The following is a 27,025-nucleotide window of genomic DNA, read 5'->3' on the forward strand; positions in this document are numbered from 1 at the left end:
AGTTCTTACCTTTCTCCCAAGAGAGGATTGAGTTCAAATTCAAGGGTTTATTTTATTTGTGGTCAATGAATTAAAGTTTGTTGCATAGAAAGATCTTGCTATAAACATCTGCTAGGTTCAGTGGTTATAGAATCGAGGCATCAGAAACCTAGGTAAACAGCCTGGCTTTCCTTTCCAGCTATACTAGGAAAACTACGCTTAAAAAAAAGAACATAGTCTTTAAAACTTAAACAAATAGAAAAATATATATTGTGACTAAATGCCCTGAGAATTAGCATGTATTGCTTAACACAGTTCCATTGCTTGCTCAGGACTCTACCCTAGTGAGTACACTGTAGGACAGTCAGTAAGAAGAGCTCTCCGTCGACAGCAGCAGGAATGTTAGTTGCTGCTGTTGCTGCTAAGTCGCTTCAGTCGTGTCTGACTCTGTGCGACCCCATAGATGGCAGCCCACCAGGCTCCCCTGTCCCTGGGATTTTCCAGGCAAGAACACTGGAATGGGTTGCCATTTCCTTCTCCAGTGCAAGAAAGTGAGAAGTGAAAGTGAAGATGTTCACTCGTGTCCGACTCTTAGCAACCCCATGGACTGCAGCCTACCAGGCTCCTCTGTCCATGGGATTTTCCAGGCAAGAGTACTGGAGTGGGTTGCCATTGCCTTCTCCGGAATGTTAGTTAACTAATTAATTAATTTATTAATTATTGAATAACTGCTAGATTTCAGACATTGTACTTGGCACCGGTGATATTACGAGGGGGGAAAGTCCCCACTTTTTTTCTACTAGAAAAAAGACAGAAAGTAAATAATATAAAATCATCAAAATCATTTTCCTATTGATACATCCATTGGCCAATAGCTAATCTTCATTTTACTTAATCTATTGGAAACACTGACATAATTGATCCTATAATTTCTCTTTGATATGCTTTTTTCATTCGGTTCTATTTTATCAGAGGCTCTGTATATCTTGTTAGTTCATCTCTTCTCCACAGACCCTTAATGTTGGGGGATACAGGCCTAAGTTTTTACTACTTCTTGCTCTATACTCACCCTCTTGAAGATCTGACCAAGCTCAGACTTTAAATACCATCTGTATATCAACGACTTCCAACTTTATATTGCCAACTCAGCTTCTCTCTTAAACTCCAGACAGACATAACCTCAATTACTTTCTTTCTTTTCTGTCTTTTTTCTTTTGGTCAAGTGACTTGTGCTATCTTTGTTCCCTGACCAGGGCCTGAGCAGTGAAAGTGCTGAATTGTAACTACCAGACTGCCAGGAAATTCCTCCTATCCCCTAACTGCTTTCTTCACATGGATGTTTGACATCCTAAAATTAATATGACCAAACTAGAATCTTTGGTATTCCCTCTTTCTAATCTTTCATTAAATCACTCCCTGATTTAATTGATAATGACTTCATTCTCCATTCATTTCTTCTAGAAATCGTCCTGATTTTTCCTTCAAAATATATATGGAAACATCAATTCTCAGTACCACCATGCTCCCATCTTGATGGGAGGACTATCTTCTCTCTCCTAGTTTACTTGCTTTAATATCTTTAGTGTTTTCCCTGTTTCCATATTTGATCCCTCACCAACCTGTGGGAAATTATCTTGATGCCCTGGGAGCCTCCAACGAAACTATGAGGCAAGTTCTCCCAGGGCATAAAAAGACTCAAATCAAATTAAAATGCTAGAGATGCCTGATTTTTTAAAAATAAATTTAAACATACAGCTTGAGACAAGGAGAATGACATGGGGTAAGTTAAGGCTTAAAATAAGGGTTCAAGGAGATGGACGACCGCTGAATCATGTAAAATACTTAATGCACCTTTTGAGTTTCACTTTTTCCTCTGCAGCAGAACTACAGCTCTGCAAATAGTATAAGAAATACACACTTCAAAATGTTTAGGAAGCCAAGATCAAGAATTTGATCAAACATGACCAGACTCTTTGATAGGTATATAATAGAACATTTAAATTTGTATCTTTTGTTCAACTTGGTCTGCTTTTTAAAAAATATTTATTTTTATTTATTACTGGCTGTGCTGAGTCTTTGTTACTGCATGCAGGCTTTCTCTACTTGCAGAGAGCTGGGGCTACTCTCTTGTGGAGCACGGGTTCTAGGGCTCGTGGTCTTCAGTAGTTGGTGCACATGGGCTCAGTAGTTGTTGCCTTTGGATTTCTAAAGCACAGGTAGATTCTTAACCACTGAACCAACAAGTTGGTCTGTTTATATGACACAGTTGTGCAAAGGGATGAAGGCTTTCCTTCTTGTTTACGGAGGAGATGCAGGAAATTCGGGTTGAATTCCTGGGTCAGGAAGATCCCCTGGAGAAGGAAATGGCTACTCACTCCAGTACTCTTGCCTGGAAAATCCCATGGACGGAGGAGTCTGGCAGGTTACTGTCTATGGGGTTGCAAAGAATCAGACACGACCGAGCGAGTAACACTTTCACGCTTAGTTTTAAGCCTGTGTTAATAATCACATTCCTATGAAAAAGGAGTTTTAACAGAATCCAATCACTCTTCTGTATTGTTTTGTAAACACAACCTAGCAATGTGTATTTTATATTTTCAAAAACATTGTTAGTATTCCTGACAGTTTATCAAAAGTTCAGTTACCTAAATATTTTTCTAAAATTTGTAATATGGCTTGGAAAATCTTAAAGAAATCCTGTAGTAGAGCTTGACAGTATCAGGCACAGTTATTTTTTAAAGCTCTTTTGATGCTTCTTCTGAAAACCTCTATTTCAGATCTATATTTTGCGAAAGTCACTCAGTTGTGTCCAACTCTTTGCGACCCCACAGACTATAGTCCATGGAATTCTCCAGGCCAGGATACTGAAGTGGGTAGCCTTTCCCTTCCCCAGGCGATCTTTCCAACCCAGTGATAGAACCCAGGTCTCCCACATTGCAGGCAGATTCTTTCCCAGCTGAGTCACAAGGGAAACCCAATATTTTGTAGTAGGGGTCTTAGAGATAACTGTAAAGAAAAACAGCAACCATCAGTCTGGTCAATGTATAATAGTAATTAATATTATCAGTATGGAGTGGGATAGAATCCCCAGTATAGATATGGTATTATAGTGAGGATATTGACATTTCCCCTTTGATATATGCTGTAAGTATTGCTATTGTTGCCTCCCAATGAGAAGGTTTTTATACTTAGGAACAAACTGTTGGCAATGTGTCCTTTATATGCATGCAAGTATGGTCTACCCAACTTAAAAAGCATAACTGTTAAACATTTACATTGATAACATTTTACCTGGTTAATTTAGGGATGTATAGTTTCTGTTTTTGATTTGTCCTCTTCTTTCAAATATTGCACAATATATACAACAGAACAACTGTCACAATTATATATGCCTAATTACAAATGTAAACGAGAGAACAAACCTTAAGTGTTAAATAGGTAATATCTTAATGGCTTCATTATTCAAAATTTGGTGGTCCAGGTTTAGAGAAGGTAATATCAAAAAGAAATCAGGCTATAAATATAATAATATATTTCTAAAGACAAATACTAAAACACTACATATAAGATAGTATTAAATTATGTACTGAATATTTAAGGATTTTTTTTCTGTGGGGGTTTTTGTTTAAGAACCGAGAGACTTCTATCAGAATTATTCAAGACATCGATGGAAAGCCACAAAAATAGTAATAGATCCTCAGAAAATGTAGGAATATAGCTAAAAGTAATACCTCCCAATTCAGAAAAACCTCTGCACAAAGGGAGTAAAAACAGAAAAGCTTTATTACTAAATAAGCGTTAAACCAGAATGTGAAGAACATCACAGGCAATTTTGCTAAAGGGATTGCAAAGCAAGGAGAGAAATCGCTCTCTTTTATAAAGCTAAATGGATACAATCTGCTCAAAAATTAGTACACATGGCAATTTGTAATCTGTAATAATGGAAGTTAGCCCCCTCTCTTTCTGGGAAACAGAGATCCTATTATCTTTGATAGTGTTTCAGAGATGGGGCTAGGGTTGTTGAAAAAATATTCCTGAGTTGGGAGACTGGCTAGATGAATATTTAGCCTTTGATTTTACAAAGATTAAATATTGATGAGACAACGGAATTTTTAGCTTCAGATATAAAAATATGTAAACCTAGTCATTTTGTCATTTTTTTTTTACATGTAGGCAATTGCCACCCTTTCTTAGTGATCAGTGCAAAGAAATAGAGGAAAACAATAGAATGGGAAAGACAAGAGATCTCAAGAAAATTAGAGATACCAAGAGACATTTCATGCAAAGATGAGCACATTAAAGGACAGAAATGGTATGGACCTAACAGAAGCAGAAGATGTTAAGAAGAGATGGCAAGAATACAAAGAACTATACAAAAAAGATCTTCACGACCCAGATAAACAAAATAGTGTGATCACTCACCTAGAGCCAGACATCTTGGAATGCAAAGTCAAGTAAGCCTGAGGAAGCATCACTATGAACAACATTCATGGAGGTGATGGAATTCCAGTTGAGCTATTTCAAATCCTAAAAGAGGATACTGAGAAAGTGCTGCACTCAATATGTCAGCAAATGTGGAAAACTCAGCAGTGGCCACAGCACTGGAAAAGGTCAGTTTTCATTCCAATCCCAAAGAAAGGCAACACCAAAGAATGTTCAAACTACTGCACAATTGTACTCATCTCTCGAGGCTAGCAATGTAATGCTAAAAATTCTCTGAGCTAGGCTTCAACAGTATGTGTACCATGAACTTCCAGATGTTCAAGCTGGTTTAGAAAAGGCAGAGGAACCAGAGATCAAATTGCCAACATCCACTGGATCATCACAAAAGCAAGAGAGTTCCAGAAAAACATCTACTTCTGCTTTACTGACTATGCCAAAGCCTTTGTGTGGATCATGACAAACAGTGGAAAATTCTTCAAGAGATGGGAATACCAGACCACCTGACCTGCCCTCTGAGAAATCTGTATGCAGAATAAGAAGCAATAGTTAGAACTGGATATGGAACAACAGACTGGTTCCAAATCGAGAAAGGAGCACATCAATGCTGTATATGGTCACCCTGCTTATTTAACTTATATGCAGAGTACATCATGAGAAATGCTGCACTGGATGAAGCACAAGCTGGAATCAAGATTGCCGGAAGAAATATCAATAACCTCAGATATGTAGATGATACCACCGTTATGGCAGAAGGCAAAGAACGAAAGAGCCTCTTGATGAAAGTGGAAGAGAAGCATGAAAAAGTTGGCTTAAGACTCAACATTCAGAAAACTAAGATCATGGCATCTGGTCCCATCACTTCATGGCAAATAAATGGGCAAACGATCGAAACACTGACAGACTTTATTTCTGGGGGCTCCAAAATTACTGCTGATGAAGACTACAGATGCTCCTTGGAAGAAAAGCTGTGGCCAACCTAGACAGCATATTAAAACGCAGAGATATTACTTTAGCAACAAAGATCCATCTAGTCAAGGCTATGGTTTTTCCAGTAGTCATGTATGGATGTAACAGCTGGACTATAAAGAAAGCTGAGCACGAAAGAATTGATGCTTTTGAACTGCATTGTTGGAAAAGACTTGAGAGTCCCTTGGACTGCAAGGAGATCCAACCAGTCCATCCTAAAGGAAATCAGTCCTGAATATTCATTGGAAGGACTGATGCTGAAGCTGAAACTCCAATATTTTGGCCACCTGATGTGAAGAACTGACTCATTGGAAAAGACCCTGATGCTGGGAAATATTGAGGGCAGGAGGAGAAGGGGACGACAGAGGATGAGATGGTTGGATGGCATCACCGAACAATGGACGTGAGTTTGAGTATGTTCTGGGTGTTGGTGATGGACAGGGAAGCCTGGTATACTGCAGTCCATAGGGTCGCAGTCAGACACAACTGAGCGACTGAACTGAACTGAGGCAATCACTCTTTGGAATGTGTGTCTACATTAGTCAAGGTTTCCCGCTTGACCTTGGGTTTCTTTCCATAGCTTCTAAGATTCTAGGAAAATGCTAAGACCTCCTTCAGAGTTTAGGTCTGGATTTCCTAATCTTAATCCTTTCCAATTTATTCCTATTTCAATCCCAATCTTATTCCTTTCCAATTCTGTACCAAGGATCTTTTAAATTTTAAATTCGTTGTTCTGGTTTATAAAGCTGCCTTGTATTTTTTCATTGTAGAGAATATTTCTGTAATATGACTTTGTTTTTGTTGAAATCCTTTTTAACTGCATCCCACCCTCACCAACAGTTCTGCCGGATATTACAGTGAGCCTGTACTTTATCATCCTTCCCCACTAGTGTTAATGACTATTGAACAGTCATGAGGACATACAGAGCTATCACTGTGATCGAACCCTAAGACTCCATGTCTAAACTCGGAGTCTTTCTCTTTCCCTTGGTAGACATTCTCTTGTATCCCAAGAGGAATACCACTAAATCTTAAGCCACATATATTTGGGTGACATTTGCTTCCACTTATGAATGTCTAGGCTATTAGACCAAATATTCCACTGAATAGGTAACAGTACAAAATTATGTTCAAAACATTGCCTGGAAGCGTAAAATGTAACTACACACTCACAACAAAGGGTGGAAATAGTACTAAGCGTTTAAAGCAGCATACAGAGTAACAGGAGAAAACTCAAAAGCAAAGCATCACGGCTCCTCAAATGAAAGAGTGGGGGCCCTTAAAAGGACCTTTTGTTCAATACCGGGGAACGCGGATACTCAGCCGCCGAAGCCGTAGAGGGTGCGGCCCTGTCGCTTGAGCGCGTAGACCACGTCCATGGCGGTGACAGTCTTGCGCTTGGCGTGCTCGGTGTAAGTGACCGCGTCGCGGATCACGTTCTCCAGGAACACCTTCAGCACCCCGCGAGTCTCCTCGTAGATGAGCCCGGAGATGCGCTTCACCCCACCACGACGAGCTAGGCGCCGAATAGCAGGCTTGGTAATGCCCTGGATGTTATCACGAAGAACTTTGCGGTGGCGCTTGGCGCCTCCTTTGCCCAGACCTTTTCCGCCTTTGCCACGACCAGACATTGCGAAAGCCCGGAGACTCGAAAAAGCCCAACTTCCACGCCCGACGATGCCCCTTTATACGTCTGTTGGCGGACCGAACTGAGAACCTGAAGAAAGAAGGAGGCGGGAAGTTACGCCTTAAGTGGGGGAGGGGAATTAGACCAAAAAAAAAAAAAAAAAAAAGAGGCCTTCTCTGTTCCTTTGTTCTGAGGTGACTGTTTTGTCATCTTGTTTTAAAACTAGCAATGGCTTTTGAATGCGAGCACAAAACAAGAATGTTGTGTAAAATATACAGAGAAGGCAGGTGATAAAGTAATAATTCACAGCTAGTAGCTATTTGGTATTTTGGTGAACAGATAAAAGCACATACTCTCAAAGAAAATGTATGCAATGCCATAAATGGCATTTTGGAAACTTCTTGCACTGTTTACATTTTCATCAATTTCCCCTATTTAACGAGAAAGAGTATTTTTAATGCCTGCTTGTTAACCTTATGAATTCTCTTTAATACTTTTAACAAACTCCCCAGTAATCAGTGTTTTGGAAAAATATTTTTTTTTCCACTTAGTAAAAATTTACTTCACTATACTTGGGTATACTATACTGCCATTTCTAACAAAGTGTACCAGAATATGTCACTCCCAAATATCCTTCTTAAGCATATGAATTGTAATGAGCTGATGGTTTTGAGAAAAAGCAGGCATAGGAGAAGCTATAAAAACAGAATTTAATACCGAAACCTTCCCTGGTTGCTCAGATGGTAAAGAAACTTTCTGCAATACAGGAGACCTGGGTTGGATCCATGGGTCAAGAAGATCCCCTGAAAAAGGAAATGGCTACCCACTCCAGTATCCTAGCCTGGAGAATCCCATGGACAGAGGAGCCTGGCAGGCTACAGTCCATGAGATCACTAAGAGTCCGACACAACTGAGCAGCTAACACATACACTAAGGGAAATTTACATTTATGTCAGAAATCTCCATTTGTAAGTGTATCTCCTTCTTTGAGCCAGGAAGAGAAAGATATTAATAACTCACAAGAAACTTACCTGAGGAAGGGGCAGGACTTAAATCTGCCACACCTGGTTTACTCTGGGTTTCCTGCTCAATCCCTATAAATGCCACTATCTCCAACATATTTTGTCTTTAGCTGAAGATGATATTTAAAGTAGTGGTTCAGGCCACTTCTGAAGTTCAGAACAGAGGTTCAGTTCCCCTCTGTGTATTCAATGTATACATCAGACATACATGGTTTTAAACTTGTTTTTCTCTTGTAAATCTGTTTCTTATTACAGGAAGCTCTCAGCCACAGAATGAGTAAAACTAATATATTCATATAAACAATTGAAAGAGCATAGATAAAAGTCTGGGAGTGGAGAAGTTTTTTTAAACCACAAAAACAACTTTGGGGAAAGACATTTTTGAGAGCCTCAGTAATTTGTATTATTGAAGGCTCCATAATTCTCTGTCCTTAATGCTGGCCCCTGTCCAGAGTCCCTGCCTTCTTCCAAATTGTTGCTATTTAGTCGCTCAATTGTGCAAACATTATTATGACTCCATGGACTATAGCCAGCCAGGCTTCTCTGTCTCTGAGATTTCCCAGACAAGAATACTGGAGTTCATTGCCATTTCCTTCTGTAGGGGATCTTTTTGACCCAGGAATTGAACCTATGTCTCCTACATTGGCAAGCTGATTCTTTAACATTGAGCCACCAGGGAAGACCAAATTACTGGTCCCCCAAGTCTCTCAATCTCTTTATTATTCCACCATGTAATTAATATTCATCAATCCTGAATATTCATTGGAAGGACTGATGCTGAAGTTGAAGCTCCAACACTTTGGCCACATGATGCGAAGAAGTGACTTATTGAAAAAGACTGATGCTGGGAAAGATTGAAAGTGGGAGGAGAAGGGGACAACAGAGGATGAGATGGTTGGATGGGATCACCGACTCAATGTACATGAGTTTGAGTAGGCTCTGGGAGTTGGTGATGGACAGGGAGGCCTGGTGTGCTGCAGTCCATCGGGTCTCAAAGAGTCGGACACGACTGAGCAACTGAAATGACTCACTGAGAGACAGGAGGAAACAAACTACAAGTGTTAGATTTTTGGTTTCCCTGATAGCTCAGTTTGTGAAGAATCCCCCTGCAATGCCGGAGACCTTGGTTCGATTCCTGGGTCAGGAAGATCTCATAGAGAAGGGATAGGCTACCTGCCCTAGTATTCTTGGGCTTCCCCTATGGCTCAGCTGGTAAAGAATCTGCCCGCAATGCAGGAGCCCTGGGTTTGTAAGATCCCCTGGAGAAGGGAAAGGCTACCCACTCCAGTATTCTGGCCTGGCACATTCCATCGACTGTATTGTCCAGTTCAATCAGTCAGTCAGTTCAGTTGCTCAGTTGTGTCTGGCTCTTTGCGACCCTGTAGCCTGCAGTACACCAGCCAAAGGGACTCTCAAGAGTCTTTTCCAACACCACAGTTCAAAAGCATCAATTCTTCGGTGCTCAGCTTTCTTTATAGTCCAACTCTCATATCCATACATGACTACTGGTAAAACCATAGCTTTGACTAGATGGACCTTTGTTGGCAAAGTGATATCTGCTTCTTAATATGCTGTCTAGGTTGGTCATAACTTTCCTTCCAAGGAGCAAGTGTCTTTTAATTCCATGTCCATGTATAGTCCATGGGGTCGCAAAGATTCAGACACCACTGAGTGACTTTAAATATAAATGTAAATTGAGACCTTGTAATCTCAAGACAAACTCTGCTCCTCTCTTAACTATCTAGAATTCAAAATGGGAGTCTTTCCGGGCTTCCCTGGTGGTTCAGATGGTAAAGAATCTGCCTTCAATGCAGGAGACCTGAGTTCCATCCCTGGGTCAGGATTGTCTCCTGGAACAGGAAATGGCTACCCACTCCAGTATTCTTACTCAAAGAACTCTATGGAATGGAAAATCCCATAGACAGAGGAACCTTGTGGGATGCAGTCCATGGGGTCACAAAGAATCAGACATGACTGAGCAACTGATACTTTTACTTTCCCAGAATTATTACCAGAGAAAAATTTTGAGTGACTCAATTGCATGGTAGGGCAAACTAATTATCCAGTATTTGCTTTTTCTCTTATTGTTCTGTGAATTACCCTGTTGTACTTGGAAGCTGTTGTCTAATTCCTTAGCTCAGAATGGGATATAAACTTCATTTTACATTCTTTTTTTGAACTTCACACGTGTGGGGTGTTTCCATATGTATGAAATTCAATTTGATCTTTCTTCTGTTAATCTATCTCATCATATCAATTTGATTATTAGACCTGTAAAAGAACCTTGGAAGGGTAGAGGAAAATTCTTTCTCCCCAATAATACACAAAAAAATGTAATATGGGAAGATACTGCCCAATACTTGCATAGTAGTCCACAGTCTTCAGAGAGGGAAATTAATGGGAAGACCAATGTCAAGAACAAAGTTTAACTAATACTTTCATAAATCTTCTGCCAGTCAAACTGAAGTGTACCTCTTATGAAGACTTTGCAGCATAAATTACGGAATTCTTCAGGATCTAATTGAAAGAAATATATAAATTATTTTGGCAAGATTTTTGGAAAGTTGTGTTATCTCGATTTTTAAATATAAGTTTTATTTTCTTTCTGATTGTGCAGATAGTAAGAACAGTAAGGGCTTCATCCAATGAAATTGGATTAATAGTCCATTACAGTCCATATAATTCTCCAGACCAGAATACTGGAGTGGGTAGCTGTTCCCTTCTCCAGAGGATCTTCCCAACCCAGGAATCAGACTCTTCCTAACACAGGGATGGAAGCCAGGTCTCCCATATAGCAGGTGGATTCTTTACCGGCTGAGCCACAAGGGTAGCCCAATTTTAAAAGCTCAGTTAATATGTGGAATTATAAGTAATGATATATCACACTTGAATATTTTATTTAAAACACAATTTATATTCATTTATCAACTATTTGATTATAGGTTCATTGATTACCATTAATAATAAAGGCATTATTTTAACAGTGTGATGGTCCTTGTTGTAAGGAATAGAAATGATACAAGGGTTACTTTTTGCATGATCAACATCAATAAGTATAACCACAGCATATTTTATTATTAAAACATGAAGATCTCATAGGCTTTCCTTGCAGCTGTATCATTTATTCTTGAGAGTTCTAGTTCTGAGATAGAGCTGTTTAAAGTTTACAGACTCAAATAATGCAAATGACTTTTTAAGAGGAAAAAAACTGAATAATTAGATTCACTGAAATCAGGATGCGATTCTTCCAACATCAAAGAAATTTAAAAAGAAAAAGGATTGTTGTGGTCACTGTTATTTCAAAGAATATTATTTACATGTGATTGCAATTGAGATTTAAACATAGGAAATAAAAATATTTCAGGAGACTCAGAAAACTTATTCCAGTGGACTAGGAATGCGATTGTAATTCCTTTCATTAAAATGTATTCATAATGAAAACTAGATTACCTGGTGTGGAGAATTGAAGGCCCTCTTTAGTTAGTAGGACTTGATCTGAGAGCAGGGTGAGTGATGATAGTGGGGGAAAAGGGGAACAAGAATCACTGACAGCATTAGGACTGTAAGAGCCTAGTTTGCTGATTTATCTTATACATGTGATTTACAATGTCTACTTTTGTCTGTTAAGGCACATCTTCCTAATGGATGAATAACTCACGTCTTTTACTTCACCAGCATTGATGTAAACAGCCCAGTACAAGCTGTATTCTTTGCCTGAAGCTACTTGAAAACAAGTTATTTACCTTGCTGGGTTACTATCGTATTCTCATTTAGGAAGGTGAGTGATGCGCCCTAAGATTCAACTGAATTAGGAGGGGAGCTAGGCCTAAGGTTTTGTCTCTGATAGCCATTTTACCCTGTAAAGGAACCACAGAATTTTGCCCTCATAGGTTTAACCTAAAACTTAGAGTCAATTTAGACTTTGGGGATAACGACCTACGTTTATGTGAGTTAGCAAATTTTGTTATAGGATTACTTAACACCTGGGTATCTGAAACAATGGGAATTTGAAAGTACAGCTCGTTTTGCTGATAAAGTGGGTGGCTCTGAAAAGAGCCTTTTGGTTTTAACAGGTTTGAGTTGCAAACAATGCCAGGTTTTTACTTGCCCTTGGCCTTATGGTGGCTCTCGGTCTTCTTGGGCAGCAGTACCGCCTGGATGTTGGGCAGGACACCACCCTGAGCGATGGTGACTTTACCCAGCAGTTTGTTGAGCTCCTCGTCGTTGCGGATGGCCAGCTGCAGGTGACGCGGGATGATGCGCGTCTTCTTGTTGTCCCGGGCCGCGTTGCCCGCCAGCTCCAAGATCTCGGCTGTCAGGTATTCCAGCACCGCCGCCAGATACACCGGGGCCCCGGCCCCGACCCGCTCGGAGTAGTTACCCTTGCGGAGAAGGCGGTGCACTCGGCCCACGGGGAACTGGAGCCCGGCCCGCGAGGAGCGGGTCTTGGCTTTTGCACGAGCTTTGCCTCCTTGCTTGCCACGACCAGACATGACGATGGTACAATCTCACCAATGTAAAGTATGAGTATACAAATCAGACCTATCTTATTTATAGTCTTTACTGGGCGCGAAAATAACGGTAGACCATTGGCTAAAGCTGCAGTTTCACCTAACCCAATGAAACCGTGAGTTTCAAATACGCTTGTTTTAATTGGACAAAACTATTATGTGACGTTTCCAGCATCCACCACCAATCAGACGCTTGGCATTACTCACTGCCTCCTTTAAGAAGCTGTGAAGGAAGCGAATTCTTACGGCTTCTCTTTTTTTCCTGTTGTTTTTGGGCTGTTTGGCAGTGAACTCCCCGCCATGCCTGAACCATCTAAGTCCGCTCCGGCCCCGAAGAAGGGCTCCAAGAAGGCGGTGACCAAGGCGCAGAAGAAGGACGGCAAGAAGCGCAAGCGCAGCCGCAAGGAGAGCTACTCCGTGTACGTGTACAAGGTGCTGAAGCAGGTCCACCCGGACACCGGCATCTCGTCCAAGGCCATGGGCATCATGAATTCGTTCGTGAACGACATTTTCGAGCGCATCGCGGGCGAGGCGTCGCGCCTGGCTCATTACAACAAGCGCTCGACCATCACATCCAGGGAGATCCAGACGGCCGTGCGCCTCCTGCTTCCCGGAGAGCTGGCCAAGCACGCCGTGTCTGAGGGCACCAAGGCCGTCACCAAGTACACCAGCTCTAAGTGAGCCGGCCCGCCACGGAGTGATCGGTAAGGCTTGGCCTACAACCCAAAGGCTCTTTTCAGAGCCACTCAATCTTCTAAAGAGAACTGGCACTCACTTTATTCAGTAGGTGTTTCTTATATGCTGCTAAGTAATAAGTTCCTTTTTTTGTTTTCTCTTAAACTAGAGAAATTTATTTGTCACAGTTCTGGAAGGCAGACGCCCGAGACTGTTAACAGGGGTGGTTTCTGCACAGGCTTCTTTTTGGCCTCCAGGTGGCCATCTTTTCTGTCTTCCCTAGGTATTCTTTCTGTTCACATTTCCTTTGAGCTTGTTAGAAATTGCTTCCTCTGTAATGTAGGTGCTGCAGGAACGCTGGAGACATTTTTATATGTTTATGTCGAGAAAGGTCAGGTTCATTATCAGACAAATTTAGTAAAGAAAACAAAATACCGTTTGTCCCAAAGCAAAATCAGCTCTCCTTTACGTTTGAAGTTGGCAAAAGATTTCGTTGACCATGGCTTGTCCCCTGCATCCTTAATTTTAACGTGTGTGTGCCTGAGTAAGGAGTTCCTTGGAACACAGTAAGAAAATTACAAATCGCATTATTCACTTATGTTTCTTTGTGAAGCGCTGCTGGCTTTCTTCCCCTTTCTCTGAGTTTAAATTTGCCAAGTATTAAGTTAAAAAGGCAGAAGCAAACCAAACGGAAGTGAGAATCTAATTAAAGTTAACTCCCTGAGCAGGCTGGTGCCACGTTTTGTCTATAGCCAATCCAGACGCTGCGCGCGTAGTTTGAAATTACTAACGGTGTCGTTTGTGACTCCATCCTAACGGAGAGTTCTGGGCCAAGAGGCTTAATGGGAAACTCTGCCATTTTCTCCAAACCCTGGTTTCTTTCTTTTTTTTTTTTCCAGTATGTCTCTGGGATTTACTTTTGCTGTATCAATTGGAACAATTTTTTTTAAAATAGAAGGACTGTTCTCCCATCCTCAAAGGAAGATAAAATTCCATCTCTTCATTTTAGGCCCTTAGGAATGGCATATTTAAAACTATTTTGGTCTTTACCCGGAATCAAGGTGGCAATGCTTCCCCCTAAAAGTATGTTATTCTATCAAGTGACCACTTGATACAAAAATGATCATTTGTTCATATTGCATATGAAAATGTATAGGTGACCTAACATTTAATTTGCAATATGCCAAGACATAAATGAGTAGCCATGAAAAGTTTCCTAAGACTAAAGTCTAACTATGTGGAAAACTACTCTGAATCTGCTTAAGACCTCACATTCAGAATTAATAGGTATAACCTACATCTTTGGAAACTATTATTTTTTTCCCACTAGGTGATTTATAATTTCAACTTTCTGACTTTGTATATTAGGCATATTAAAAAGAATATTTTTAATGTAGGTTTTATTAAAATAGAGACAAAATCTTTCCCAGAGGATTTCCTCATGTGCTTAGAATGAAGAAAAATATGCATTAATTAAAGATCTTTTAAAAATATGTTTTCTTTATAAATGACTTTATATCCTGTCTGCTTTAATTGTGAAAATAATGCAGAATATAAAATTGAGAGTATAGGCATGGCCTGTTCATGCATAAAATGACAATGTTCACTATCAAGTTACACCTTGATACTAGGAATATGTATATGTGATGTGAATCTGGAGTTGCATCTAAAGTATAGGTCAAATATATCAGTGTCTTTTACTAGTTAGTTCTTGTGGAACAGTGTTTTGATAATGTGAGGTGACGTGTTACATGGCAGAGAAGAATGAAGTTATCAGCTCAAGAAGAAAAGAGTCTGATTTGAAAAAAAAACTATTTTGGGAAAAGATTAAGAACTTTTAGTGAAAAGAGTAACAGGTCCTTAGCCTTTGAAAATACATTTTTTTAAGTTTGTTATTGCAGTGTTCTAAGTTCTCTAAGGCAGCCAGGCATCACACAAAGCAGTCTAACATAAATCTTGGTCTGGAGATTTCCACCTCTACTCAGGAATCTAAAGTCCATGAAGAGCAACTAATTACAAGTTTGAGACAAAGGAAATCCTGATGGGTATAAAACATGTATGCTGACTCAACACAAGGATGGTCTCCCATGTGTGGAGTAACAATAGAGTTAAGATGAGAGAGGCAAGAAAACCTGAAACTAGTGCTAACTTGAGATTTAAACAGAACAATTACAGTCATCCACTGGAATAGTTTGGCATATAAAAAGCCATGAATCCATGATAATAAGCAATTGGAACAAATACTATATAATGAGCTGAATAAGAAATTTACATGGTATGTCGCACTATTCATATTTTCCCAAGTCTTTGTGCCCTATGTTATGGAGACGAGTTATCTTCCCAGAAGGTGCCTGGCCTTGCATTCTTAAGGTTTTATTGTATTTATATTAGGGGAACTTAACCTCCTGTGATGCTATAGGATCAAGTCTCAAAAAAGATCTTCCTGAGAATCTCACTGATGCTTTGTTCACTAAAATTTCATTTCAGGAAAGCAAATTGCATTTTAATGATTTCCATTCTTGGAAATCCATCCAAGCTCTAATTCCCAAGGCAGCCTTAAATTATCCTGTATATCAGCTTCTACGGTAGCCATCCCCGACACTGTGCATGCGTGCTCAGTCACTTCAGTCATGGAAATTGGATATATCTCAAAAAAGTGCATGCTGTATCTGAGTCAAATCTCTTGAACGTTAGGCATTCCATCTGGCTCTATATTTTTGCAGAGTTCATACCAAAGAGCTTAACACTTAACATTCAACCACCTTCACCTCACTATCAAGGACATTTTTATCAAAGCTATCACCTCTGTAATCACATTTTTTTTCCCTGAAACTTTGACTTATGCCTTGTTTTACAGAACTACATCCATCACTTCGCGATCCTGCTGAAGCCATCAGTGCAATTAAACTCATCAGAGTACTCAGAACAACGTCCACTATGGATTCTTCACTTCTGTCATCCTGACAGTCCTCCGATACATTTTCATTGGATCCGAAATCTTGGTGGAGGAAAATTCCTGAACACTATCCTCACTTCTTAAGGTGGAATGCTTATCTCTTTAGGCTAAATGAGACTGTAGCTGTTGCTTCCTTCAAACCTAGTGTTAAATTTTGGCAGTGACCACACCGTGGGACATAGACTTCTAAAAGCCACAAACCATGACTTTGAATAGTTTTTCAGTTGTAATTTGATGGAGTTAAGAAATATAGAATACATGTATATGAATACATGTATGTGAATAAATGTATATTAATAAATATACATTTATCTGTATCATGTGCTGCTGCTCTAATGTTCCAGACTTCAGTCTATCCTATGTAGGAAGGTGAAAGCTTGCAATAGTCCTTTAAGGCCATTCTCATTTCATATCTATTTTCTAGATGAACAAACTAATGCACAGAGAAGGGGAGTATTTTGTCTAAATAGCTAGAGGATCAATGATAGAGTCAGTTTTTAAGCCTCATGGTAGTGGCCATCACTGTAAAAATGATGTATTTTGTGGTCATTCTTTCAAAACAAATAAAGAAATGGAGATGGGCCATTTGTATTTGTTTTAATAGTGAAAAAGTTGCCATTCTTTATTTGGGGGAAAAAAAAAAGTTTATCCTTCTTGTTCCCAAGAACAGAAAAGAAAAAAAAGGGCAGTTTATTATTTTTTTTCTTGGCAAACACTGGTCCAGCTCTCTTTAGAGGGTCCTGTAGCCCTACTCTTACCATCACACAATTAATAACTTTTGCCTTTCCTGTGGGAAACAAGCGTGTATAACAAAGTCTGCCTGTTGATTATAATACTGAAATTAAAAAAAAAAACAAAACTGAAACCTGTTTCTAACTTTTCCAAAAGACAGTGTTCGAAAATTACAACTTAAATTCATCTAGTGCTTGTACATAGACTCTATTTCATCTGTTGGAAATGTGTGTCAATTTGCTGTTATGTCATGCTACCAAGGAGCAGAGAGAAACCTGCCCACTGAAACTTCTGTGTGAGACATGGAATTATATCTCTTATGTGACCATCATTTCTGCCTTGAAGGCGGTAATGAAATTGACAAGAAGTCCCTCCCTGAAGCAGCAGCCCACCTGGGAAGACCGTTTATATTCATTTTCCTAGAGGGTCAGCAATTCAGATTCCCCCAAGTGAAAGGCTTAAACTTTCACTGTGGATGAGACCTGACTGCTGTTTAATTATTTTGGATAATGGATGCTAAACATTAACCTATCCTTATTCTTAGTTTCTTTTGTCCTCCTCATTCCAAAGGATCAAAACTAGGTGTAGTCCAGGGAAGGGAGTCATAAGGTCCTGATTTCTATGGGCTGTTCTACTTAAAGGAAGGCAGCTTCAATGGGGAAAAATCTTCCCCCCTATCAAAATGTAACCATATTTAGGGATAGAGTCTTTAAATAGGTAATTAAATTAAAATGAGGTCATTGGAGAGTGATTGGGTCCTGATCCAGTATGACCAGTGTTCTCTTAAAAGAGGAAATTTGGACACAGACAGGCATAGAGGGAACATATGTGAAGACAGAGGGGAAAACATGGCCATCTATGCTAAGGAGAGGGCCTAGAACCCATCCTTCCCTCATGGCCCTCAGAAGGAAGTAAGTCTTCTGGCACTTTGATCTCAGGTTTCTAGATTCCAGAAGAATGAGAAAACAATTTTCTGTTTTTTCAACCACCCAGACTCCCAGATGGGAGTACCTTCTTAATGCCAGTGGTGAAGGTGAAAGTGAAGTTGCTCAGTCGTGTCCAACTCTTTTCGACCCCTTGGACTGTAGCCTACCAGGCTCCTCCGTCCAGGGGATTTTCCAGGCAAGCATATGGGAGTGGGTTGCAATTTCCTTCTCCAGGAGATCTTCCCTACCCAGAGACTGAACCATTGTCTTCTGAATTGTAGGCAGACGCTTTAATGTCTAAGCCACCCAGGAAATCTGCCAGTAGCAGTAACATAGCAGCCAGTAACATAAATATAATGCTACAATCCCGATCCTCTGTCTCTTTACCTGTAGACCAAAGATACTATTAGCACTTACCTCCTTAGACTGAAAAAATAAATTGAAAAAAAAGAAAAATTAAATAATGCACAGAGTCTAAAGATAATATACACTTAACACATGGCAGCCAATAACTAATGTGACTTTCCCCCCCATATGTCAAAAGCAAGATGTAAATGCCATATAATTTAGTCCTTGAGGGCAGATCTTTGAGTAGAGCCATAACATAAACCCTGACATTCAGTAATCCCGTAAATGACAAAATATTAGAGCAAGTTAAATAAAAAACTTCCAGATGTATAAGGAGATAAAGTAAATGAAATATACGAGAACAAAATGCTAAAGATGGAAAAACTGAATAGAGTGCCAAAGCAGGTCATTCTGATATTCTGAACTAATAAGAGAATACCTGAAAGCAACCTAAACAGGTAGAAGTAGCACAGGCCCCAGAAAACCATTTGAGACTGAGGTTATGCCAATACTTGCTAGCTGGATATGTTGGATTTTATTTTAGTGAACCCATGTGTATGATCAGGCCACACAAGATGGCTGTTCTCTTGCTCTCTGTACATTCCCTGTGTGAACAGCCCCTGCTTTACATTATCCCACTCATAGGACTGACCTTTTTTCTTTATCATAGAGATTAAACTTCTTCAGTGCTTGCCCCCTGTTCCAACCAGTAATTGTTGTATTCTTAGAACAGAATAGCTCTAGCATGCTGGGTTAATAAAGAGAAACTTTGATGGTTGTTAACCAAAGGAACTGTGAAGGAGGTCATTTGTTGGTTTCCCTGGTAGTTGATGAGCTCACATGACATCCATTCCCACTGTAATTGATACACCTCACCACCTTACCCCCATGAAGACTGCTGCCTTGTCCTGTCTGCTGTTGGTACACAGTGGGGAGTCACTCTAGAACTCTGCTTCAGACCTGTAAGATACCCTAGCCAATAAACTGTTGATGTCTCTGTTGCTGTCTCCAGACATCTCCTTTGGTCTCAAGGTTGGGGGATTACAGGACTTGCAGGGCTACAGAGTACAGCCTAACACCATGAGTCTTCTGTAAAATGGAGATAATAATGCAGCCCCAGTTTTCTTAGGACCTTATGAGATGATATACACTGCTTCCAGGTGTGTTCTTGGAAGCTGGATGAGGTCCACAAATGTTACTATGAAAGAGACATTAGTTTTGTTTTTTTTTTCCAACAAAATAAGTATTTAATTTGAGAAATAAAAAGTATAATAAATGTTTCACCACAGAGTGATCTTCTCTGTGTCATACAGTTTTGTATTTTCTGAGTTAGACATATAGTGTCTTAATTGAATAGTACATTAGTTAACTAGTATTTTTTTTTTTTCACAGCTGTACTAAGTACCATTGGGAGCATGGAAATTTATTGTAAGTAGTATGTGGACTTTGGTATTTAAAATGTTGAAACAGAGAGTGTAAATATCATTCTGTTTTCTACTGTCTTTAAATCTTTCTGATGAAGTAACTAGGGATGTGTTAATTTGGTGCTGGTAGGTCTTCAAGGCCTAACACATGTTAATCCTTGCTCCCTTCCCTGATCGTTCAATGTCATACAAAGAACAATTTTCAGGCTCAAAGTGCATGCTCTTGTTCAATCACAGCTGACTCTTTGCAACCCTATGAATTGTAGGCCGCCAGGCTCCTCTGTCCATGCAATTTTCCAGGCAAGAATAACGGAGTGAGTTGCCATTTCCTCCTCCAGGAGACTGTCCTGACCCAAGGATCCAACCTCGAGTCTGAATTCTTACCACTGCACTACCTGGGAAGCCAAACTAGTAGGCAGTAAATAGCATATAACTGAAGTTAAATAATATATATGGGCTTCCCTGGTGGCTAAGTGGAATTGGCCTGCATTGCAAGAAATGCTGGTCCGATTCCTGGGTCAGGAAGATTTCCCTAAGAAGGAAATGGCAACCCACTCGGGCTCTTGCCTGGAAAATCCTATGGACAGATAATCCTGGCGGCCTACAGTCCATTTAGTCACAAAACAGTGAGAAACAACTTAATGACTAAAGCACCACCGCTGGGAGATTGAACCTCCTGCTGGGAGAAACAGTGGAAACAGTGGCTGACTTTATTTTGGGGGGCTCCAAAATCACTGCAGATGGTGATTGCGGTCATGAAATTAAAAAACACTCCTTGGAAGGAAAGTTATGACCAACTTAGACAACATATTAAAAAGCAGAGACATTACTTTGTCCACAAGGGTTGGTCTAGTCAAGGCTATGGTTTTTCCAGTAGTCATGTATGGATGTGAGACTTGGCCTATAAAGAAAGCTGAGTGCCAAAGAATTGATGCTTTTGAAGACTCTTGAGAGTTCCTTGGACTGCAAGGAGATCCAACCAGTCCATTCTAAAGGAGATCAGTTCAGGGTGTTCTTTGGATGGAATGATGCTAAAGCTGAAACTCCAATACTTTGGCCACCTGATGCAAAGAGCTGACTCATTTGAAAAGACTCTGATGGTGGGAAAGATTGAATGCAGGAAGAGAAGGGGACGACAGAGGATGAGATGGTTGGATGGCATCACCAACTCAATGGACATGGGTTTGGGTAGACTCCAGCAATTGATGACGGACAGGGAGGCCTGGAGTGCTGCCGTTCATGGGGTCGCAGAGTCGGACAAGACACTGAACTAACTGAACTGGGAGAAAATATGCCATCCTGCTACTCTCCAGGTTTCAAAGACTGCCTTTTCATTTAGAATTTCTCCGTTATTACAAGGTAAAGAAGAAATGAGTGAAATGAACTGTTGGGCTGATTCAGAAAAGAAACTGACATGTTCTAGATTTTTCCCTTATAGAGTCTGACCATGTAAAAAAGTGAACAGTAGGGCCGTTACCAAAAGGGGTGAAACATTTAAATTTAAGAACATGATGAACAAACTACGTGAAAAATCTAAAGGTAGGACAACCTGCTTCTATGCGTGCTCAATCAGTGAGTTGTGTCCAACTCTTTGTGGCCCCCATGGACTGCTCTATCCATAGGATTCTCCAGGCAACAATACTGGAGTGGGGTGCCATTCCCTTTTCCAGCGGATCCTTCCGACCAAGGGATCGAACCTGCATCTCCCTTCGGCTCCTGCATTACAGGTAGATTCTTCGCCGCTGAGCCACCGGAGAAGCCCAATACTGCTTTTACCTACTTCTAAAGTTAGATAAACTAAGTGCCAGTTCTCTTTGGAAACCGTGAATGGCTCTGAAAAGAGCCTTTGGAAGTGTTGGGGTCTGATCAAGAAGTCAGTGGCTCACTTGGAGCTGGTATACTTGGTGACGGCCTTGGTGCCCTCAGACACGGCGTGCTTCGCCAGTTCTCCGGGAAGCAGCAGGCGCACGGCCGTCTGGATCTCCCTGGATGTGATGGTCGAGCGCTTGTTGTAATGAGCCAGGCGCGATGCCTCGCCCGCGATGCGCTCAAAAATATCGTTGACGAACGAATTCATGATGCCCATGGCCTTGGACGAGATGCCGGTGTCCGGGTGGACCTGCTTCAGCACCTTGTACACGTACACGGAGTAGCTCTCCTTGCGGCTGCGCTTGCGCTTCTTGCCGTCCTTCTTCTGCGTCTTGGTCACCGCCTTCTTGGAGCCCTTCTTCGGGGCCGGAGCGGACTTGGCTGGCTCAGGCATGACTGACGATAATTACAAGATCGCAGAAAAAAAATGAAGGATCTCTCAGCGAGTCCATTTTATCATGCAATATGCAAATTAGATTTAGTACCGTTCTGTGTCTGATTGGTGAATACTCGTAGTGACATCACATTCAATTTTGTCCAATGAAAACGCTCATTTTAAGGACCTACACTTTACTCTGCAACTTTAACTGCAACTTTACCCAATGGAATAGCTTCTTTTTCGCGCCCAACTGCAGCTATAAAACGTGCAGTTTTCTTTTACTTTAGTCTCTTCGGGTGTAGTCTTGAAGAGTTGTAGTATGTCTGGACGTGGTAAACAGGGCGGCAAAGCTCGCGCCAAGGCCAAAACCCGCTCCTCGCGGGCCGGGCTCCAGTTCCCGGTAGGCCGAGTGCACCGGCTGCTCCGCAAAGGGAACTACGCCGAGCGGGTCGGGGCCGGGGCGCCGGTGTACCTGGCGGCGGTGCTGGAATACCTGACAGCCGAGATCCTGGAGCTGGCGGGCAACGCGGCCCGGGACAACAAGAAGACCCGCATCATCCCGCGTCACCTGCAGCTGGCCATCCGCAACGACGAGGAGCTCAACAAGCTGCTGGGTAAAGTCACCATCGCTCAGGGTGGTGTCCTGCCCAATATCCAGGCGGTGCTGCTGCCCAAGAAGACCGAGAGCCATCATAAGGCCAAGGGCAAGTAAGGGGTCAAGAGCCACGCCTTCCAAACCAAAGGCTCTTTTCAGAGCCACCTACTTTTTCTACTGAGGAGCTGGGACAGTAGTATTAATTAACCTTAGCCTGCCAAGTTGCTTCGGTCGTGTCTGACTCTGCGACTCCATAAACGGGCAACCTACCAGGTGGCCCTGTCCTTGGGATTATCCAGGCAAGAACACTAGATGTTACCATGAAAGTGAAAAGCGCGACCCCATGCACTGCATGCAGTCCAAGACGCTAGTTTTCGGGCTGTCAGTGCTAGTTTGCTCGCTTACTCAAGGTCTGTTCTATGATTTTATTGGTAGGGGGAAAAAATGGGAATTATTAACGGGAAGAAATATTGGCTTGGAGAGCGATTAGAAAATAAGATCAAAGTGCACAGCTGTTTCCAGAGATCTCTGGGTGGCTCTGAAAAGAGCCTTTGGGGTTTGCTTCTCAAGCGCCAACTTTCTACTTCTTCTTAGGAGCCGCCTTCTTCGCCTTTGCAGCTTTGGGTTTTGCTGCCTTAGGCTTGGAGGTTTTGGGTTTCGCCGCCTTTGGCTTCACTGCCTTGGGCTTCGCGGGGCTTTTAGCAGCCTTCTTTGGCTTTGCCGCTGTTTTGGCCTTCTTGGGGCTCTTGGCCACTTTTTTGACACCAGAGGCCGCGGGCTTTTTCGCCTTCTTAGGCGTCTTCTTAACGGCTTTTTTCGCTCCCGCAGCCTTTTTGGGTTTCTTAGGTGTGGCCCCTGCGGGTTTCTTCGCTTTCGCAGCCCCCGCCTTTTTGGTTTTGGGCTTGGCTTCCCCAGCAGCCGCCTTCTTGTTGAGCTTGAAAGAGCCAGAAGCCCCGGTGCCCTTGGTCTGCACCAGTGTGCCCTTGCTCACCAGGCTCTTGAGACCCAGCTTGATGCGGCTATTGTTCTTCTCCACATCGTAGCCCCCGGCTGCCAGCGCCTTCTTGAGCGCAGCCAAAGAAAGGCCATTGCGCTCTTTGGAGGCGGCGACAGCCTTAGTGATCAGCTCGGAAACTGGGGGCCCGGTAGCCTTGCGCTTCGCCGCTCCGCCGCTCGCGGTCTTCTTGGTTGTTTTCTTCTTGGCAGGAGACTTCTCCACCGGCGCCGGGGCGGCCGTCTCAGCAGGAGCGGTTTCCGACATTGCGATGGGAGAACCTGCTAGAAGGAGAGAAACTCAAATTCCAAAGAGCAAGTTTTGCAATGCTGTCTTGCGCCGGCCCGGGTTTATATAAGTCGGTGCTGCCCTGTGATTGGTGGAACGTCCGATCCACCGCCCTCAGGCAGCCGCCTGTCGTGGTTGGACTCCCAAACTGTGTTTGTTAGTCCCCAAAATTTGATGAAATGTTAAAAACAGTGGTACAGAATTTGACTCTTTGAAGCTTCAAAGGAGGAAAACAGCCTCCAAGTTCACATACTTGTTTGTGTTTTTATGACTCACGCGCAGTTAATGAAAGATATTTTTTAAAATCCCTTCAGCTTTTCCTATAGATTCACCGGACCTAAGGCATGGAGCTACGTAGTTGCATATTGCAATAAAGTTTTAGTTAAGTATCAAGTGAATGTTTTTTAAAAGGCATTGTCGCCAAGTTCGGCCTTCGATTTTTGCAAGAGGAAAGACACTGGGTTCCTTGGTTTTGCTTAAACTTTGCTTTGAACGGCAGCAAGTAACACAGGTGCAGGATGGCCGGTTGCCTACAGCCACAAATTAAGCATATAGATTTTACTTTAAAAATCGGTTTTGCCTTCCAAGGAGTTTCCAGGTGCCAATGTTTTTAGAGAATGGGATTTCGCGGCTCGGACTAGTTCTGTAGTCAAAGTGACTTCTTCCATGAGGAATAGAAATTGCTTTGGCTTCAGAATCCAATGACCTGTCTTCAAATTCAAACAAATTTAGTCTGTTTTTGATTGAGAAGCTTTCTCCCTTTAATTTGTAAGCAAATCCATTAAAATGAGAAAGAAAATTTCTTAACCCAGAAATGTATTTTAGAAAAAAAACTCTGAAATCGGCTAAAAATTATTCAAGGGCTTCCAGCAACACCGGAAAGGCTGTTTAGATGGCATGGGTCTCTCTCCGTCTCTCAGAAGCTGTTTTCCTCCTTTGGAGCTTCAGCACTTTCCACTGCTCTCCCTCAAACTCCATTTCCACCAACATTTAACAAATTGAATGGTCAGGAACACCTTCTTTTGTAGGACCTCAGTGTGGATATTTCTGCATATGTAATGAAGATAGACCTGTATCTTTCAGTGAAATAACTGGCTTCTGACTGTAAGTGTGGGTTGGATAGTAAGGGAGTGAGTGGAGGTTATATAAGTTCAAGAGAATTCAGGAAAACATTAACATCCAAGGGCCCTGAGGCAGTAACTTTGAGGTGAAATGGAGGGTGATGTTTGTTATTTTTTGGGAGGAGGAAGCTTGGAGAGGATTTTGTCCCTGGATGCAATGATGATTAGGGTCTCTCATACATTCAACAGTCAGTTCTTGTGAAAACCTGTAGGCTGACACTTCATGTCTTCAGGGGTTCCTGGAGTTGAAACTATAGCCTCTTATGGCCAAATCTAGACAGTGGCTTATTTTTGTATGGCCAAGGTAAGTTTCTGTATTTTTAAGGATATCTTTAAGATGTGACATAGACGATATGTTACCTGCAAAACCTAAAATATTTACTTTATGGCTTTCACGGTTTGAATTCCTCCTCAGATAGTTCATGTTTTTCTTACAGGTCTGCCTTTTTCAGAATTATGCAAACCCAGATCTAAAGAAAAGGAGATCTTAAGAAAATGATTCAATCAAGCATTTCCCACTGTTTCAATCACAAAACTTTCAGAAAACTTGGGAAGGCTGGGAGGGGAGGGGGCGGTGGTGGTGTCTGCTTTACAAAAGAAGGGCATAATATAGCTAACATTCATTGAGCATTTAGTGCCAGGAACGTCTTAGTATGGTCTACAAACTAATTCATTTGCCACATTTTACAACTGTTGTAGGTGAGTCGCAGAGAGCTGAGTAATTGGGCAACTGGCTGCTGTGAACCTCGACCAATATTTCTTCCTGCAACAGGGAGACAGGAAACACATTATCTTAAGTTGTATGGCACTTGGCAAAAGATGGGGGAAAGGCGCTTCATTTGTCATTACAGAACTGTCCACAGAAAGCACTAATTAAGAAGTAATGGACAACTTTCAGTCACTTCCTTTAGCCAAGGGTTAAATATTATCTCTTTAAAAAAATGCTTCCCCGAGAAACAGTTCAATAGACTGACTCGGAGCCCAGGATACAGCCACTTCTGCATAGTATTGACGTGGCACAGTAATATTTGGGTCCACGATACGTTCCATTTAAAACTCATGGCGTTTTTCATTTGCTGGTAATTATGTATACTCGACAATGAACAGCTCCCTTTTGGTGACAACTGAGGGGCTCTTAAAAGAGCCTTTGGTGGTATGTGTTACTTGGAGGAGCCACTAAATTTATGCTCTCTCCCCACGGATGCGGCGGGCAAGCTGGATGTCCTTGGGCATGATGGTGACGCGCTTGGCGTGAATGGCACACAGGTTGGTGTCCTCGAAGAGCCCCACCAGATAGGCCTCGCACGCCTCCTGCAGCGCCATCACGGCCGAGCTCTGGAAGCGCAAGTCAGTCTTGAAGTCTTGCGCGATCTCGCGCACCAGCCGCTGGAATGGCAGCTTGCGGATCAGCAACTCCGTGGACTTCTGGTAGCGGCGGATCTCGCGCAGAGCTACTGTGCCGGGCCGGTAGCGGTGCGGCTTCTTCACGCCGCCGGTGGCCGGCGCGCTCTTGCGGGCCGCCTTGGTGGCGAGCTGTTTGCGCGGCGCCTTGCCGCCGGTGGACTTGCGAGCCGTCTGCTTAGTGCGAGCCATTGGTAAGTAGTGCCAACTACCTAACAGTGATGTGAGCACTCGGTCTTCCCAAAATATATAGCGAACCTCGCTTCTTGATTGGACAATAAACTGCTGCTCCCTCGCCTACCCCGCCCTTCCACGCCCATTCTTTCTGGGTTTAGGAAGCATTGTCCCGCCTCTTCTTCGGACTCTAGGATTACGTGGTGAGATAGGAAATATCTTGTTGGCTTTTTAAAGAAGCCTGCAGGATGTATCCAAATTCTTAAATTTGTCATCTAGAGTAGGGGTCCCCAACCTCCGGGATCTGTCTGGTGATCTGAGGTGGAACTGATGAAATAAAAGTAAGAATAAAGTGTGCTAGTCTCTCAGTGTCCGAATCTGTGATCCCATGGACTGTAGGCTACCAGCCTCCTCTGTCCATGGGATTTTCCAGGCAAGAATACTTAAGTGGTTTGCCGTTTCCTACTCCAGAGAAATAAAGTGCACAATAAATAGTCGTCGCTCTTCCGTTGCTCAGCCGTGTCCCTACTCTGCGACCCCATGGACTACAGCATGCCAGGGTTCACAGTTCTTCACTATCCCTTGGAGTTTGCTC

The 27,025-nt window shown here is 42.0% G+C and overlaps 6 protein-coding genes across 6 annotated transcripts; 2 read left to right on the forward strand and 4 right to left on the reverse strand.

Annotated features, from left to right (window-relative positions):
* Positions 6,414–26,727, reverse strand: LOC102178901 (histone H3.1-like). Its single transcript, XM_018038554.1, has 2 exons — positions 26,120–26,727; positions 6,414–7,035 (listed from the first exon to the last, which is right to left on the reverse strand). Exons 1-2 carry the CDS (start codon positions 26,446–26,448, stop codon positions 6,708–6,710), a joined length of 657 nt encoding a protein of 218 aa, XP_017894043.1. The 5' UTR covers positions 26,449–26,727; the 3' UTR covers positions 6,414–6,707.
* Positions 12,075–12,556, reverse strand: LOC102180034 (histone H2A type 1-D). The gene has a single exon (XM_013977045.2). It carries the CDS (start codon positions 12,528–12,530, stop codon positions 12,138–12,140), a length of 393 nt encoding a protein of 130 aa, XP_013832499.1. The 5' UTR covers positions 12,531–12,556; the 3' UTR covers positions 12,075–12,137.
* On the forward strand, positions 12,745–19,183 carry LOC102179758 (histone H2B type 1-N). Its single transcript, XM_005701691.3, has 2 exons — positions 12,745–13,252; positions 16,081–19,183. The coding sequence occupies exon 1, from the start codon at positions 12,849–12,851 to the stop codon at positions 13,227–13,229; it is 381 nt and encodes a 126-aa protein (XP_005701748.2). The 5' UTR covers positions 12,745–12,848; the 3' UTR covers positions 13,230–13,252; positions 16,081–19,183.
* LOC102179187 (histone H2B type 1) lies at positions 21,446–21,904 on the reverse strand. Its single transcript, XM_013977046.2, has one exon. The coding sequence runs from the start codon at positions 21,870–21,872 to the stop codon at positions 21,492–21,494; it is 381 nt and encodes a 126-aa protein (XP_013832500.2). The 5' UTR covers positions 21,873–21,904; the 3' UTR covers positions 21,446–21,491.
* LOC102179469 (histone H2A type 1) lies at positions 22,153–22,701 on the forward strand. The gene has a single exon (XM_018038544.1). It carries the CDS (start codon positions 22,177–22,179, stop codon positions 22,567–22,569), a length of 393 nt encoding a protein of 130 aa, XP_017894033.1. The 5' UTR covers positions 22,153–22,176; the 3' UTR covers positions 22,570–22,701.
* LOC106501755 (histone H1.5) lies at positions 22,988–23,923 on the reverse strand. Its single transcript, XM_013977043.2, has one exon. It carries the CDS (start codon positions 23,711–23,713, stop codon positions 23,033–23,035), a length of 681 nt encoding a protein of 226 aa, XP_013832497.1. The 5' UTR covers positions 23,714–23,923; the 3' UTR covers positions 22,988–23,032.

The sequence above is a fragment of the Capra hircus genome, chromosome 23, assembly GCF_001704415.2.
Source record: "Capra hircus breed San Clemente chromosome 23, ASM170441v1, whole genome shotgun sequence".
In the NCBI taxonomy this organism is placed as follows: domain Eukaryota; kingdom Metazoa; phylum Chordata; class Mammalia; order Artiodactyla; family Bovidae; genus Capra; species Capra hircus.